Source organism: Pygoscelis adeliae, unplaced genomic scaffold, assembly GCF_000699105.1.
Source record: "Pygoscelis adeliae isolate BGI_AS28 unplaced genomic scaffold, ASM69910v1 Scaffold77, whole genome shotgun sequence".
NCBI classification, from domain to species: Eukaryota; Metazoa; Chordata; class Aves; order Sphenisciformes; family Spheniscidae; genus Pygoscelis; species Pygoscelis adeliae.
In genome coordinates this window covers 180222-194118 of record NW_008825216.1, presented here as the reverse complement: position 1 = coordinate 194118, position 13897 = coordinate 180222, and the positions used below count along the sequence as shown (strand labels likewise).

The window sequence follows — 13897 nt, the reverse complement described above, 5'->3', positions numbered from 1 at the left end:
TCAGGACATCTCTGTGTCTTCTCACAGAGATACACAGAGCGTTACAGATGAATTGAGAGAGATCCATAGCAGCATCTGACAAAGGAAGCTTTCAAACAGATATACACACACACGAGCACATAACAGGCCCCAAATTTTGGGAGGCCAAATAGTCCAAATGCCAAGGTCCCATCCCTGTCAGTTAAGAACTCTGTATGTTATCTAGTAAAAGCTTCACTGACAGTTACAACAGCTTCATGAGATGTTCCTATATCTGTTCCTACAGCTCTATTTCTTGGCCAGCCTGCTCTCCTGCACTAACCCCAGGCACTTCTCACTCTCCAGATGAAGCTACAGTTCTCAACTCTGCTTCTCAGACAGTTCCGCTCCAAGGACTAATGTCCCCTGTGGCTTCCCAGCCAACCTCATTCCCGCTCTATCTATTCCAGTTAATCTTATAACCAACATGTACTTTAATAACTAGCTCAACCTTTTAATCTCCAACTTTTTTTATAGCTGGTGGCAATCAAGACCAAAAATCAAATTTGTCGTCTGATCCCTTCACCATGGAAAATTGTACATGTACTTTTTCTTTACTGCACCATCATCTCAAAGTTTCATTTGAAGATGTTTTCCTAAAGTGGTCAATCTCCTACTACTACTAATCCCACCCTCAAAGTTTTCTTCCCTTATTCATTTTTGTAAGGTTCATATTACCACTATTAAAATCCAGGCTTTTCTTGCCTTGACCAAAGTCAACAAAAGGTACCATCCTACATTTCCAACTTCTTCCCCCTACTACTGCAATCTGTTTCCATTAAAAAAAAAAAAGGAATAATAGAAGCCATTCCCGTTAGTATTTTGCAAGCTCAGCCCTAATAGCTCCCTCTTCTGTAGAAAATAGTTTGCTCTATTTTACCAAAAAAAGGATTTTTAGCTTTTCCACTGCTCTGACATGTCACTGTCATGCCTCAGTTTACCCACATGTAACACAGAGAATAATTACATGCATCTCTTTTGTAAAAGCTTTATTTTTTTTAGAGATATACTTGAAAGCCAGCTATTGTTCACACTCTATATTATTATATATCTGCAGTCTTTACCTTTCCCCAACACTTTGTCTGGAAAGTTTTATAGCATGTAAAGAAACAAACATATTCTGCTGGTGACTTTATTCTGTTCTTTCTACGCTTGACCTGGGATTTAGATCTGTAAATGGACTTCATAAGCCCAATTTCTTCTCTTTTAGCAGCTTTTACAAACTGATTTGGAGAAGCTGGTGTAGTGCTTCCTATACTAAAAATTACAACTATGCTTCAATTGGTTTGTGATTCCTGAATTGGGAAAATAGCCACATTTTAACAAGTTGTATTTACATGCAAGTATTTTAATGTGGCCTCGTTATAGTTCATATCAGCTTTGGTGGGAATCTGTCAAATGTTATCATATGATAGAGGTTACTATAAAAATTCCTGCAGTCCACAAAGAATATTTTAAGTCTGAAGTAAAAGAAAACAAAACTCAAAACTTCAAAACAAACAATTTCTGACTCCGTATTGCACGTCACTATCAATAGCACCATTGTTTCCATAGCTACAAATGTAGACTGCTCCAAAGGAAAGAAGCGGAGAAACTGAAAATGGCAATGCACAACCAAAACAGGCACATACAGTTTTCAGATGGCCCGTGTCAGATGGAGAAAGGAAGTAATATGGTAGCACAGAATTCTGTGGGGTTTTTGCATTTGACAGTAATGCCAGTGATGTGAGTACATCAAGCTCAGAACAGTAAGCAGCAGTAAACCTCTCACTGCAATATCATTTGACACATTTCTACACCTAGTGGAAGGAAGAGGAGAACAGAAAGGATGGAAAATACCAACAGGAATCACCAAAGCAAATATACAGAGCAGGTGCCCCTCTCGCAGATCTAGCCACCTGCAGACTCAGATAGACATTTTTAATCAGGTTTCCTTGGCATTTTCAGTGGTTCTGTATAGTTGTGAAGACATTCAAATCCTTTACACTGCTTTTATCACAAACGATGCCAAAACGTACATGCTACACCTAGGACTAACAATAACCATTCCAGGAGAGGATACAGCATCAAAGTGAATCACTACACAGGGGGTAGATACAAAACACGAGGGTGACAGCGTACAGGGAAACATGCAGTCTCACCACACGAAAGGCACTCCACAGCATCTAGCAACACTTCTGTCCTTCAGTATTAAGTTCCTGCCCTCTAAATATTACCTGTGTAATAGTTTTCTTCACTATCAACTAACTACTCTGGAACTACATCATCCTCCTCGTAACATTCATAATGAATAGGCAGGTAAATTCTGTTCTTCCTACAGCTGAAATTCCTGAGGTCCACAAATGTGGACCTTTTGCTGTCAATTCTATAATGATGAGTGTTGGAATAAAACCAAGACCAGCATCCAAGACTCACAACAGTACCACTCTTCTTCTCGGAAGAAGAAACTGCATAATGTAGAGGTATACTGTAATTCAATTTAAAAAAAAAACCAACAAAAAACACAAAACCCCACTTATCTCTAGTATCTTAGAGTACCCTGGCATTTGCAATGTAGTAACAAACTCAGTAGTTTACACTGGGAGCAAGATGCCTCCATAGGTTGTGATGGCATATTCAGAAATGCATAGTATCAGACTAATTCTTCCCGTATCAAAGTGAGTGACAGCACTTAGACAAATCCCACCTACCACGTCCTTCCTTAGTCTCGCAGGCTCTAAGGACTACAGTTATCTGTGATATCATTTTCTTCCAACAACCTTTTTTAAGGGAGCAGTTGCTAACAGCCACATGAGAACACAGTATTATCTGCACACTACACTGGAAGTCATCTCTGGTACAAGCAGAGGAGAGGAGAATGGTTATTAGATGGTGGTCACTATTTCCTCAAATGTTGCCACTGCATGGCTGTTGCTCCTTTACAAAAATATTTGCTAAGTATCATGCTTTGGAGGCATAGTTTCTATGAAGAATATCAGATCACGGTGAACTAAGAAGTAGCTTGAGATTACAAATTCAGCCCTTGCTATACATGAGTACTGGCATATATGACCTTCAACGATTGTCACAACAACAGAACAAACACCTCATTATCTTCGTTACAGCATTGAAAGCCCCAACTGTTAGTAATTCTAATCAGCTTTGGCAAAAGCTATTTTAACATTCGGGGCAGTGAGGAAGGTAGAGAATCAAAGTCTCAGTCACAAGAATATTACTATTCGGACAAGGCTAATCTTATTGCTACAAAATAAAGCTATCATCTCTCAAATTAAGCTAGTTCAGACAGCAATACAATAACCATTAAACTTACAAATTAGAACTCCTAATCCTTGCAGCATATGTTTGACTAAAAAAGTAAGCAAAGCACAGACCAGAAAGATAAACAAAGGTTTAGCGGGACCAGCAGTAGGTCTAAAATGGAAGTTCCCCAAAAACAACTCTTATTCTTTTAATTATTTCTGCCATGCATGAAATTAAAAAAAAAAAAGGCAGGTCAGGCTCTGAAACTCAGAAAAGCTGCACAATATGGGCCTTATATTACATCTCAAGTCTCTTTAAGACCTAGCTTGCAGCAGTAAGTTAGCATTGCTGAAATCCGAGATTTCTGTATGAGCAACTTGTGATGTTAAAATACTATGGATTCTAGCGTCTTATCTCTTTCAGTTGCTGACTAGAATGAACTCTGCTGGAGAGGAAGTAAAAGCAGGGGTTTTTACATTTTTCATGTTTGCCTCAGGCTACTAGCAGAAAAATTCAGGACTTTTTCTAAGGTATGTCAGTACCAACGATGTGTCACATGTCATTACTTTATAATTAGGCTGATAGCCAAAAAGAATAACGCAGCTGATATTCTATTAAAATAAAAAGTATTCCCCAAGGCATAAAAATACTGACACAAGCATCTTAAAAGGCAGTGTAAAAATGATATAAGGAACTATTTATCTGTGCTGCTGTCTTTTCCATCATAGATTCAAATAAGTAATTCTAATTTATGTATGCGTTGAATATTTAATTATCCTATGCTGTTTTTTAAAAAAAATATTTCATATCTGAAAGCAAAATGCAATGAAACCCTTTTTTGTCTATGAATACAAGCTACTATGGGAATAACAGGCTATCTACACTCTATATTACTCTAGATTACAATTTGATAATCTGTCTGTCTTCAACCTTTCAAATAAGTAACTAATCACAAACCAAATACATTTTTAAAAAGTAGAAAAACAGCCTTTCTTGTCAGGAGTTTGCGATTTACTTAAAGTTCAATAATGATTCTATAAAGATTCAAGGCCTAAGTACTGAATTTGTAAACACCAGAACTTCATTCTGTAAAGAATTTTCTATAAAATGCTCCTGACAGAATCAGGATTCAGGAAACCCAGGGCTGTAACTCCTTGTAGTTTAGAACATGCTTAGTTCAGATTGTGTCTGAAAGTTAGACAGACTAGCAGGATTACCAGATTACAAAATTGTGTTCTATAGCCAAAGTAATCGTCTTCATTCAGCATGGCCAAATTTTAGTTCTTCATTAACACAAGTAGTAAGAGATGTCCCATCTGTTCCTTGCAGGTACACATATCACAAAATGCATGCTATTCCATGTGTTGATGTTGTATAAACTACTGGAAGAAAGCATTTCCACATTTGTGGATTTCAGCAACGTTATTCAAAATATAAGACTTCAAATTCAGTTTCCTTCTGAAGCCAGCCAATAGCACATTTACTTTTTTTTTTTAACAACTATTAATACTTTTCCAGTTGGCCAAAAAAGAGAGTCCTTCATGAAGCTGGCAGATCTAGTTCTTTGTTCACTCTGCACAGTGCTTTCATTTCCAACACAATGACAGACAGAGAAGTATTGTGTTTTCAAATGTATTATAAGGAATCCTGTGATTTAGTTGTTGCTATTAAAGAATTATATTCAGAGATGATATATTCTGAAGTGAAATGATTTGCACCTAACTATCCTCCTCTTATGTTCTAGACATAGAATTTATAACACATTTGATTACAGCAATATCATACTGCAGAAAAAGGCAGGTGACTTTTTAAAAAGTTATCTATCGTTTTGTTGCCTATTCCTTGAATACTGCCAAAGTTTTCTCTCTGCACTCTAACACCAGTGTGCGCAATCTTAAATGATCTTTTGATTCGGCATGCTACCAAAATAAGTTGACATGCACAAAAATAAATATGGCAGGTAATGCTGTAGAAGGTCAGCATTCTTTGGAAGTTTAATACTCAGTGCACCGCTTGCACTTTAGCGACAACAAGGGAAGGACCACTGCTACGCTGGAAGACACGAACTGATATCACCCCTTTACTGCCGATTTACAGAGAACTGAAAAGTGTTTGATGCTTTGATTTGCTGAGCATACACCTGAGGTTTTGTGTCCTATCCCCGCTCCCCATTTTCAAATTTCCCCTGCATCACCAGGATTCTCATCACTTGCCTCAGCAGTTCCGTTTCAATCTGGAGACTGCTCAGGGGCAATGTTAAATTTTGGCATGAGGTCACACTACATATGCTGGGTCACAAGCTTGACCAGTTCCTCAGACAAAGTCACCACAGGAGAAAAGAAACAGTTTCTCTGTGTTCCCCCTCCGTGTACTAAATAAGCTGAGAAAAGACTTGTTTCTCAGCATGGAAGTACCTCACAAATGTGGAAAGATTCTGTTTATAAAGATCAAAAACCTATAAAGAACAATATAAGCTTTGGTATATTGCTTTTAATATATGCAGCATATTTTCACATATAAATTCATGCATACAATTGCATTTTGAAACACACCTGTGGTGTTAATGGCAAAGTAACCCTGTATTTTTCTAGATGTGCATTCTAACATAGATGGATAACTAAGGGTAAGTTCATAAATTCATTCACTTATGTAAAAAGAGTCTAATTTTTCAAAATAGCAAATACGACCAACTAACTGAAATCAGCAACATATCTGAAAATAGGAAGTGATAAAAGCGCGCATCAGACTTCAATCTGAGACTGTTTTTCAATTTCTAGGAAAAGAACACTTACCACAGTTACTGATGATACCTCAGTTCACATCAAAGACTAACCTGAGTATATATCAGATGCTTTCTATTACAGTTGACTTGCAAAAAGAAAAGTCAATGTCTCTAAAAAAGTAAAAATATTGATTTTTTTCCACCTGATAAAAACAACCACACACAAGTTAGAAAGCACTGTGTTGTAGGAATAAACAAGTAGTTGCATAATTATGTATTTCAGTTTGTGACAGCAAAGGTTTTTTTCTCCATTATTATTAGAATTTATTTTGTTATTCTTTTTTGATAAATGTAATTAAAGCTTTATAAAAAAAATAATGCGTATAAACGCATCTCAAAATCCCCAAGCATTTACTGTCACTTAAGTGAAAGCACAGTGGCTAAATAAGCCCCACTACTGGAGATCAATGTCTGGAAATGTGTATATTGATGCTATTAGAATAACTACATTAGAAATCCTTCCCAGAGAGAATCCCTGGAGTATATGCATTTGGTTTTTTTAAGTTGTGGTGATTGCAGATAAGTAGTATCTTTAATCAGTTTTTCCCCTCATATGAAATAAGTTAATGGTTCTGACTTCCCTGCACTCTGAAAATCTTTGCCCAGAGACAGAAATACAAAATATTGTATCATACAGTTAATATTTAGCTTTAAAACACATGAATTCATTTTACAAATAGATTTTACAAGGGAACACTTGAACTCAAAACATGTTCCAGTCTCTGGCACATCACCACCATCACACATCATATGTATCAATGCAGAAAGTGAATGAAATACATCGAGTATTTCAAATTGAAAACCAACTGTTTCTGAACATGACGCAAAGTTGACACGTGTGCATATTTTACCATTTAAAACAACAGATCCAGTGATTTCTCAAAACAGGAGTCAGTAGTAGTACCTGGGATATAGATCTACTTTGCACGTGCCATTTATTACGCATTAGGCAGCACAAATGTCAACAGACACAAAACATTCCAAATTAGTGGCAGGTGATCGTGTTCTGAAATCAGACTGCTCCATTCAACACACAGCACAGCAGCAGCATCTATTCATGAAATTGGAGAGAAACAGCGAAAATAATGGCCTCACTTGCTAGGCAAGAGTCCAGGACTTCACCATTTCCTGAAGTCCCTTCCTCAGCTCTTGAAAAACACAAAGGCTTACCTTTCTGTACACCAGCATGTTTGGGGATTCATCAGCCACCCCGTTGCTGCTTTGCCCATAATTATTTCCTTGTGCCATGTCCCACAAATTTGATCCGCTTTTGAACGTTGCACTGTAAAAGGTAAAAGTGGTTTCAGTAAGACAACACCTCAGGTCTCCTTCCTTCCCTGATGATTAACGGACCTGACTTTCTACCAACATGTTAGCAGAATCAATGTATGCTCTTACTCCAACAGATATTTACATTGGAGCAAAGCTGCTAATTCACCATTCACTGTCATTACTCTCTTTCGCCTGTAAATAATGAATGTAATATGTTAATCTAATTTAGACGTTAATGAATTGTCACTCTGAATAGCTCCCTGACATACCGCTAACCACCATATCGTGCAGACGTCTCCTCACAAAGCACTCCTCCTCCCCTGCACACACTTCACCAAGGGATACTCCGCACCTTCCAGACCACAGTTTTGGGAAGATTGACTCGGCCCACGACGGTGTATTCAGTAGTGCCCTCTCCTCACGGCTCTGGCCACAGCAACTTTCACAACCCTCAAACGCACAAAAAGCAAACCAGACGCTTTAAACTTCTCGTTGATTCACCAGCACGTGTGCTCTTACACATATGCTGGGGGAGGGATGCATGCAGGTGACAGAGGGGAAAGGAAGAAATAAGCCAGAAAACCTTTCCGGTTGCTTTCACCTACTTCCATCGTACTTCACTGCAAAACACCGGCTCCGCCGCCAGCCCCGTCTCCTCCCCGCCCTCTCCCCGGTCACACGGGAGCTGCACTAAGCAAGAGCTCAGATCATGCCGTAGCTCCGGCTTTGCACGCAGGTGTAAGAACGTGCTCCATCTAGAGACCACACCGGCGGTTGCGGAGAGCCCGGAGGGCTGAGCTCTACTCCAAACATTTGCCTCCAAAGCCCTCCCCTACCCCCCAGACCTCTCGCGTGCGAGCTTCACTGCACCTCGCCCACGGCGCCGGCTCGCATCTTTACAGGATGGGGCTCCAGTAAGTGTTAGGGGCCAAAACCGGTGTGAGCAAAGAGGTAAGAATGAGCACTCTCCCACTGGGGCTTAGGAGGAACCTGCGAGGTTACAAGGAGCAGTGCTGTACCTGAGAGGAAGCCGAGACAAAAGGGAGACCAGCCTCTCGCTACAGGACTCAGGTTGGCTAATGTTTGTTAGGGAGGGCTCAGGGGTGCGACGGGAAGTGACAAGACAGCGCAGCTGCAATAGCGGTCAGTCTGAGAAGCCAAAAACTCCAGGGGTTGGCAGCAGCTGGCTCTTCCCTTCCCCTGGGGATTCTCTGTTCCAGTTCCTAGAGTATGAGCACCCCCTTCTTCAGCACCTGCACTTAAGTTCTTAAATTTGCAGAATTTTTTTTTATTTTTTTTTTAAAAATACCCCTGTACTTTAATCACGAAAAACCAGTCCCCGCCCCAATTCTACTAAAAACATGATTGTCCATAGCTGGAGGCTTATTGAATGACCTCACCCCATCACCATTAAGTTACTCAAGTGTCCAATTAAACAGCAGGCAGCTCAACCTTTAGGTAACACAACTACAAAAATTGGATCGTGCTCTCTTCTCTCCTCCTCCTCCTCCTCCTCCTCCTCCTCAAGAAACTGCAGCTGCCAGCAGATCTGGCAGCAGCCCCTGTAAATGAAATTAGGCAGCACTGGAGGGCTGGGCAGGAAGAGAATGTGGGCTAATGGGATAGGGAAGGAAGGCGGGGGGGTTGGTGGTGAAAGACACCGGTGGGGAAAGTGTGTCGCTGCCGCCTTACTCCTCTACCGACAGCAACAGGGAATCTGCCTGCTCCTCTGCCTTATGCTGGACACCTCATGTATTTTTTTTCAGTGAGAACTAGGGAGAGCTTGTTCCGTGTTGGCACTGCAGACCTCCCTGAGCGGGGGAACGGAGAGAGCAGAGAGCAAGCCTGTTCCAGCCGGATAGGAAGGGGCCCAGAGAACACCTCAGGACACCCTCAGGGCTGTTTTGCTACGTCCCAGGCAACTGCCTAATTTGTAAAGGCTTAGCATTGGCCATGATAAAAGAAAAAGATCAGGTCTGTAAGTCTTACTTCCTCATCACATATGGACAAGAATTCTTTGATTTCCTAAAAGGGTTGAAATGCCCAGAACTTAACATCCACAAGAACACAATGATACTTAAGTGGTTAAGCTTTGGGATATTCCCATTTGGAAGTGTCTTTTCTAGAAACAGTAACTCTTACTACAAGGGTGATCTTGCAAAAGAAGTCGTCATCTACTGTGCACTGCACCTTGTGGAGTGTGCACTGGTAAATCACACAATTCAAGCACAGAGGTTTCCGTACATACTGCATCATCTCCACTCTTACTTTTCCTACCTTTCTCACATCTCATAGAGACTCAAATCAACACTATCCTGCTAGAAGTCTGCTATTCTCAGCTACTGCAACTACTTTTAACTACTCTTCCAAACTTTGCAGAGGCCTTCAGATCCTTTAACAGAGAATGTGACAAATTAGCTAAAGCAACAACAGGGAGTCACAGTGGCCACAACAAAATAAAGGAGAAAGGACAGGGCTGATCTGGACTTCTTGGAGAGCTGAGGAAAGGAAGATACGGGTTTAATAATTGTCCTAGAATGAACACCAGAGTAAAGAAAGATACCTCCAACATGAATAGGAATGTTCTTCAGAGAGAGAAGTAGTAAAAGGTGAAACGACACAGAATAAGAATCAACAACTCAGTTCAGTGAGATATATTGGCAGCACAGGAAAGGAGCTCTGTAGCAGACAGACACTGTATGTCTCGACTTTTACAGAGGAAAATAATTTAGTATGTCACAAGGAAAAGGCAACGTGGAAACAAACGGTGTGGACAAGAGAGAAATCTGGAGTTTTGAGATGGAAGAGATCAACACAAGTGAAAGAATTCAACAGCACAAGAGGAAAGTGAAGAAGTATCAATGGTGAAAATAGTGGGCAGAGAAAATTATGAAATTAAAGAATAAACAGAACTGAGAAAAGATTTGTTTCCCATTAAAATCCACTTGACGTACAATAGCATCTTGATGAGGCTAAGCAATGAAATCTGAATCAAAATATTAATCTTCCCACAGACCCTGTGATTCAGTCCAATCCACAGTTGAGAAATGGGTACCAGCAATGAAGATCTCAGTCTATAATTCCCTAACTTTCACACAGACGCCCTAAATGAGCAGCACTACAGTGTTCCGAACTCACACATTTGACTATGTAAGACTGACAGGTGCACTGGAAGTCAAGGGAAATGCCTCCCAAGATCTGTTAAGAACACAAGTGACACCCTTGTGGTTGTATGGCATCAAAATAAACTCAAAGTCTTATTTATCAGACTGGTGTTTAAATTTCTTTTTGAGAGTAAAAATGGGAACTGCACAAAATATGCTTTAAATGCAATTTTACCCTAAAAGAGGGATAGGAGGAAAATCATTAAAAGTATTGATAATACACATATTCCTTCCATTTGTTCTGCCAGCCAACAGTTAACATAGTAATTGTGTTAAAGGACATAAAAATCAAACATTAGCAGGTTTCCAATAAAGTCATACATTTGTTTTCTTACTCTGCCTCATCTTGTTACTAATCCAAGCAAAAAAAAAAAAAAAAACAGAGAAAATGAAACCCTTTTGTACTGCAATTCTTGGACTACATACATGAAGTTGTTTACAAGATGACGCCAATCTACCTATCTACGATAATCTATTCAGCAAATGGATTTTGGCAGGGGTTATGTGTCTTTGAAAAACTCCCCAACAAAGCTGACTAATTAGGCAGCAACATTTCCAAGCTTTTATTTTCTGAGAATCTCTTCAAAACAAAAGGCAGAGGTATGCCCGGCTGAGTTAGATTTTGGCTATACTGCCTCTAATCTTCCCTTTGCTTTAATTTTGCTTTAATCAGACTGATTAATTTCACAAATAAGGTAAAATACAAAATGCTATACTAGTTAGGCGAGGTTTATGTATTTTCTTTGAAAATAACCAAATTTCATTATCATAAATGAAGTTCTAAAGCACGTATGTAGACAGAGCAATGACTTGGACCTACTGAAGTCAATAGGTGTTTGTCTAGTAACGTCAAAAGGAACTGTATTTCACACACAGTCTTTAATCTTGTCCTCAGAACCAGAGGAATAACTCAAACATCCCAGTGATGTGTCTCATAACTAGACTTGCTGCGCTGAAGCACACCAAAAATTTTTCCACTTCACCAGCATGTCCACTATCAAAATGAAATAGAAGCTCTAAACCCTGAAAGGGTTAAACAGAAGACCAGAAACAACCCAACAGAATTTCCTGTTTGTCACCATTTTGTGGTGAAAGAGACCCTGGGCTGGACTACTTCCATAAATGCAAGTAAAAAGAAAAGAATTTCTTTTAAAAACACATAACTGGATAATCTCATTCTAATGCAGTTGGATGTGTTTGTTCAATAGCCTATAAAAGGCTTTAATTCATAAATTACTTACACATCTTTCCCATGTTGAGAGTCATCACTTACACACAACAGCATTAGCATCCCCAGAAAGCATGGCCTGCCAGAAGAGGAATGGCCTGTTTCAAAATGCAAGGCAAAACTACTCATTAATAAAACAAAGATGATGGGAAAAGCTGCCAAGGGGCAGCTTTATCTAACAAGGCAATAAAGCACACATGATTTAGCAAGGTGGTGACTACATTTTCTGTGTTTAGTTTGCATTGTCAATACAACTCAAGTATTCCAGTAACATCATATGCACACGGTACAGATAACACACAGGCATCTTTAAGTCAAAATATTATGTCAGGATATATATGACAATCTACCCGGTTGTGAAAGAGCAGGAATTTTGTTGTCTGTCCTGTGGACCAATGCTGTAGCATTATGTCAGCATGCTGCCTATATCCATCAATTTATCTCTTGTCTTATGCCTAGACTGAATGTTTCTTGAAGTAAAGACATGTTGTGCGAACTCTTAGCACAGCATGATCTTGTTCCATGACCAAGTCTTTAAAACATTACAACGTTATAAACAATCACATTCAAATTTACTAAAATAACACAAACATTCTAGTTAACTAGGCTCTAAACATTGACATGAGTTAATACTGTGCTACCTTAAAGTGTAAAACCCAGATTTTTTTCCACTAGCCTGGTTAAGCACAGAGACAGTCCATCTACTTTAATTGAACTGATATATTTGTGACCTTACAGAACCACAAGCGTTTCAGTGCCAGGCTCTGAATTGGTAGCTAGTGATTCCAGGCCCAACCCTTGGCCTTTCTGATGAGATTTGAACACCTGCTCCTTCAGGAGTGAATTGCAATCAATCCATTTAAAGTAGGTCTTCAAATGTCATTCAGATGATTACAGGTTACAGTATATATTTGCTAGAACTGAACCCAGGACTGACTTACAAACTTCACCGCTTCCTTCATGGCACTTTTTTTAAGCCCTTGGCATTTGGTTTGTCACCTACCTGCCAACCCTATTGAAACTTTAATTACCTTTGTCAATTTATGATGCTGACGATCAAAGCTATTTGTACTCTGTTGGTTAGGGCAAGAGTTAAAAAAACAACAAAAAGAGGACTTTTAAAACAGAAAAGAAGGAGGTAACTAAAAAGCAATCTAGATTTAACAAAAAAACCTCTGAACTGATAGAACAACAAAAAAGCGTTAGTCATGGACAGACATAATTTCACAGGAATGGAAAATTATTAGAAGAAATAAGGAAAGCCCACATTTCCATAATCTTTTTTTTTTAAAGTATGAGATATATACATACACACACCATAAAGATCACACAGTACAATTTGCATATATTTAAAACTTTAATGCAACTAATTTCATACCCTACTCAAAATGTCCATTATTACTGTCATAGAAAATCCACAGCTACATAGAATTTGATACCCATATGGTGCCCCACCACAGCTATCCATGGAAATTCAACAGCTTCTACAAAGCAGAACAACCTCAAGTACTTTTACTGCAGTCTTGACAATTAAGCCAGTTCTAATTATACCCAAAAGAGGGCAGTCTTTCTCAGTCAAAGAGAAACAGGTTACATTAGCTATCTGATACACAAGTAGTATGGATCAACATTAATTTTCTTTCCACAGAAAGAACTACCACACCAGCTATACACCCTCCTTTCCTCAAAAAGTGAGATCATTTACAGAAATGAGACATATTACACTGTATTCCTTAAAAACTGCCTGGAAGACTCAGGATTAACTACTCCGGATCTTATGTTACCAACTCAAGTTACCAACTACAGAAATCAAGCAAGCATGTAGGAATAGAACTAATCTCCAGAAAAAGAGATGGGGTTTTGAGTCAAATTTGGATCTTATCATACCAACATCCTTGACTCAAGCAAGGTTCTGAATGCTGGTCTCCCAAGTCCCAAAACAGCTCTTGCAGAGGCTTTTCCATTTTGTGTAAAAACATTATTGACACAGAACGAACCTAGAGTTTGGGGAATGGGACACTTGGTCTCTGCTTCAGACAAAATATTTAAAATAAAGGTGTATTGCTCTCAGCATCTCTTATTACTTGGTACATATGACACTCTCCTGAGAGGCAAAGATGAGAGATTTATAGGTTAATAGCCACATCTTCAGATGCTGCATACCTCACACAGGAGTGTACAACTACTGCGGAA

The 13897-nt window shown here is 39.2% G+C and overlaps 1 protein-coding gene across 4 annotated transcripts in view; it reads right to left on the bottom strand.

Moving 5' to 3' along the window:
* Positions 1–7315, bottom strand: part of RGS7 (regulator of G-protein signaling 7) — a 264344-nt gene extending 257029 nt beyond the window's left edge. For 3 of the 4 annotated variants that reach the window (XM_009329150.1, XM_009329151.1, XM_009329152.1), the window contains exon 1: positions 7211–7315. In XM_009329150.1, coding sequence (XP_009327425.1) covers positions 7211–7288 — 78 coding nt within the window. In that variant the 5' untranslated portion in view covers positions 7289–7315. The remainder of the gene's footprint in view (positions 1–7210) is intronic. The other variant, XM_009329153.1, reaches the window with a different exon arrangement.
* Between the last annotated feature and the right edge of the window lie 6582 nt (positions 7316–13897).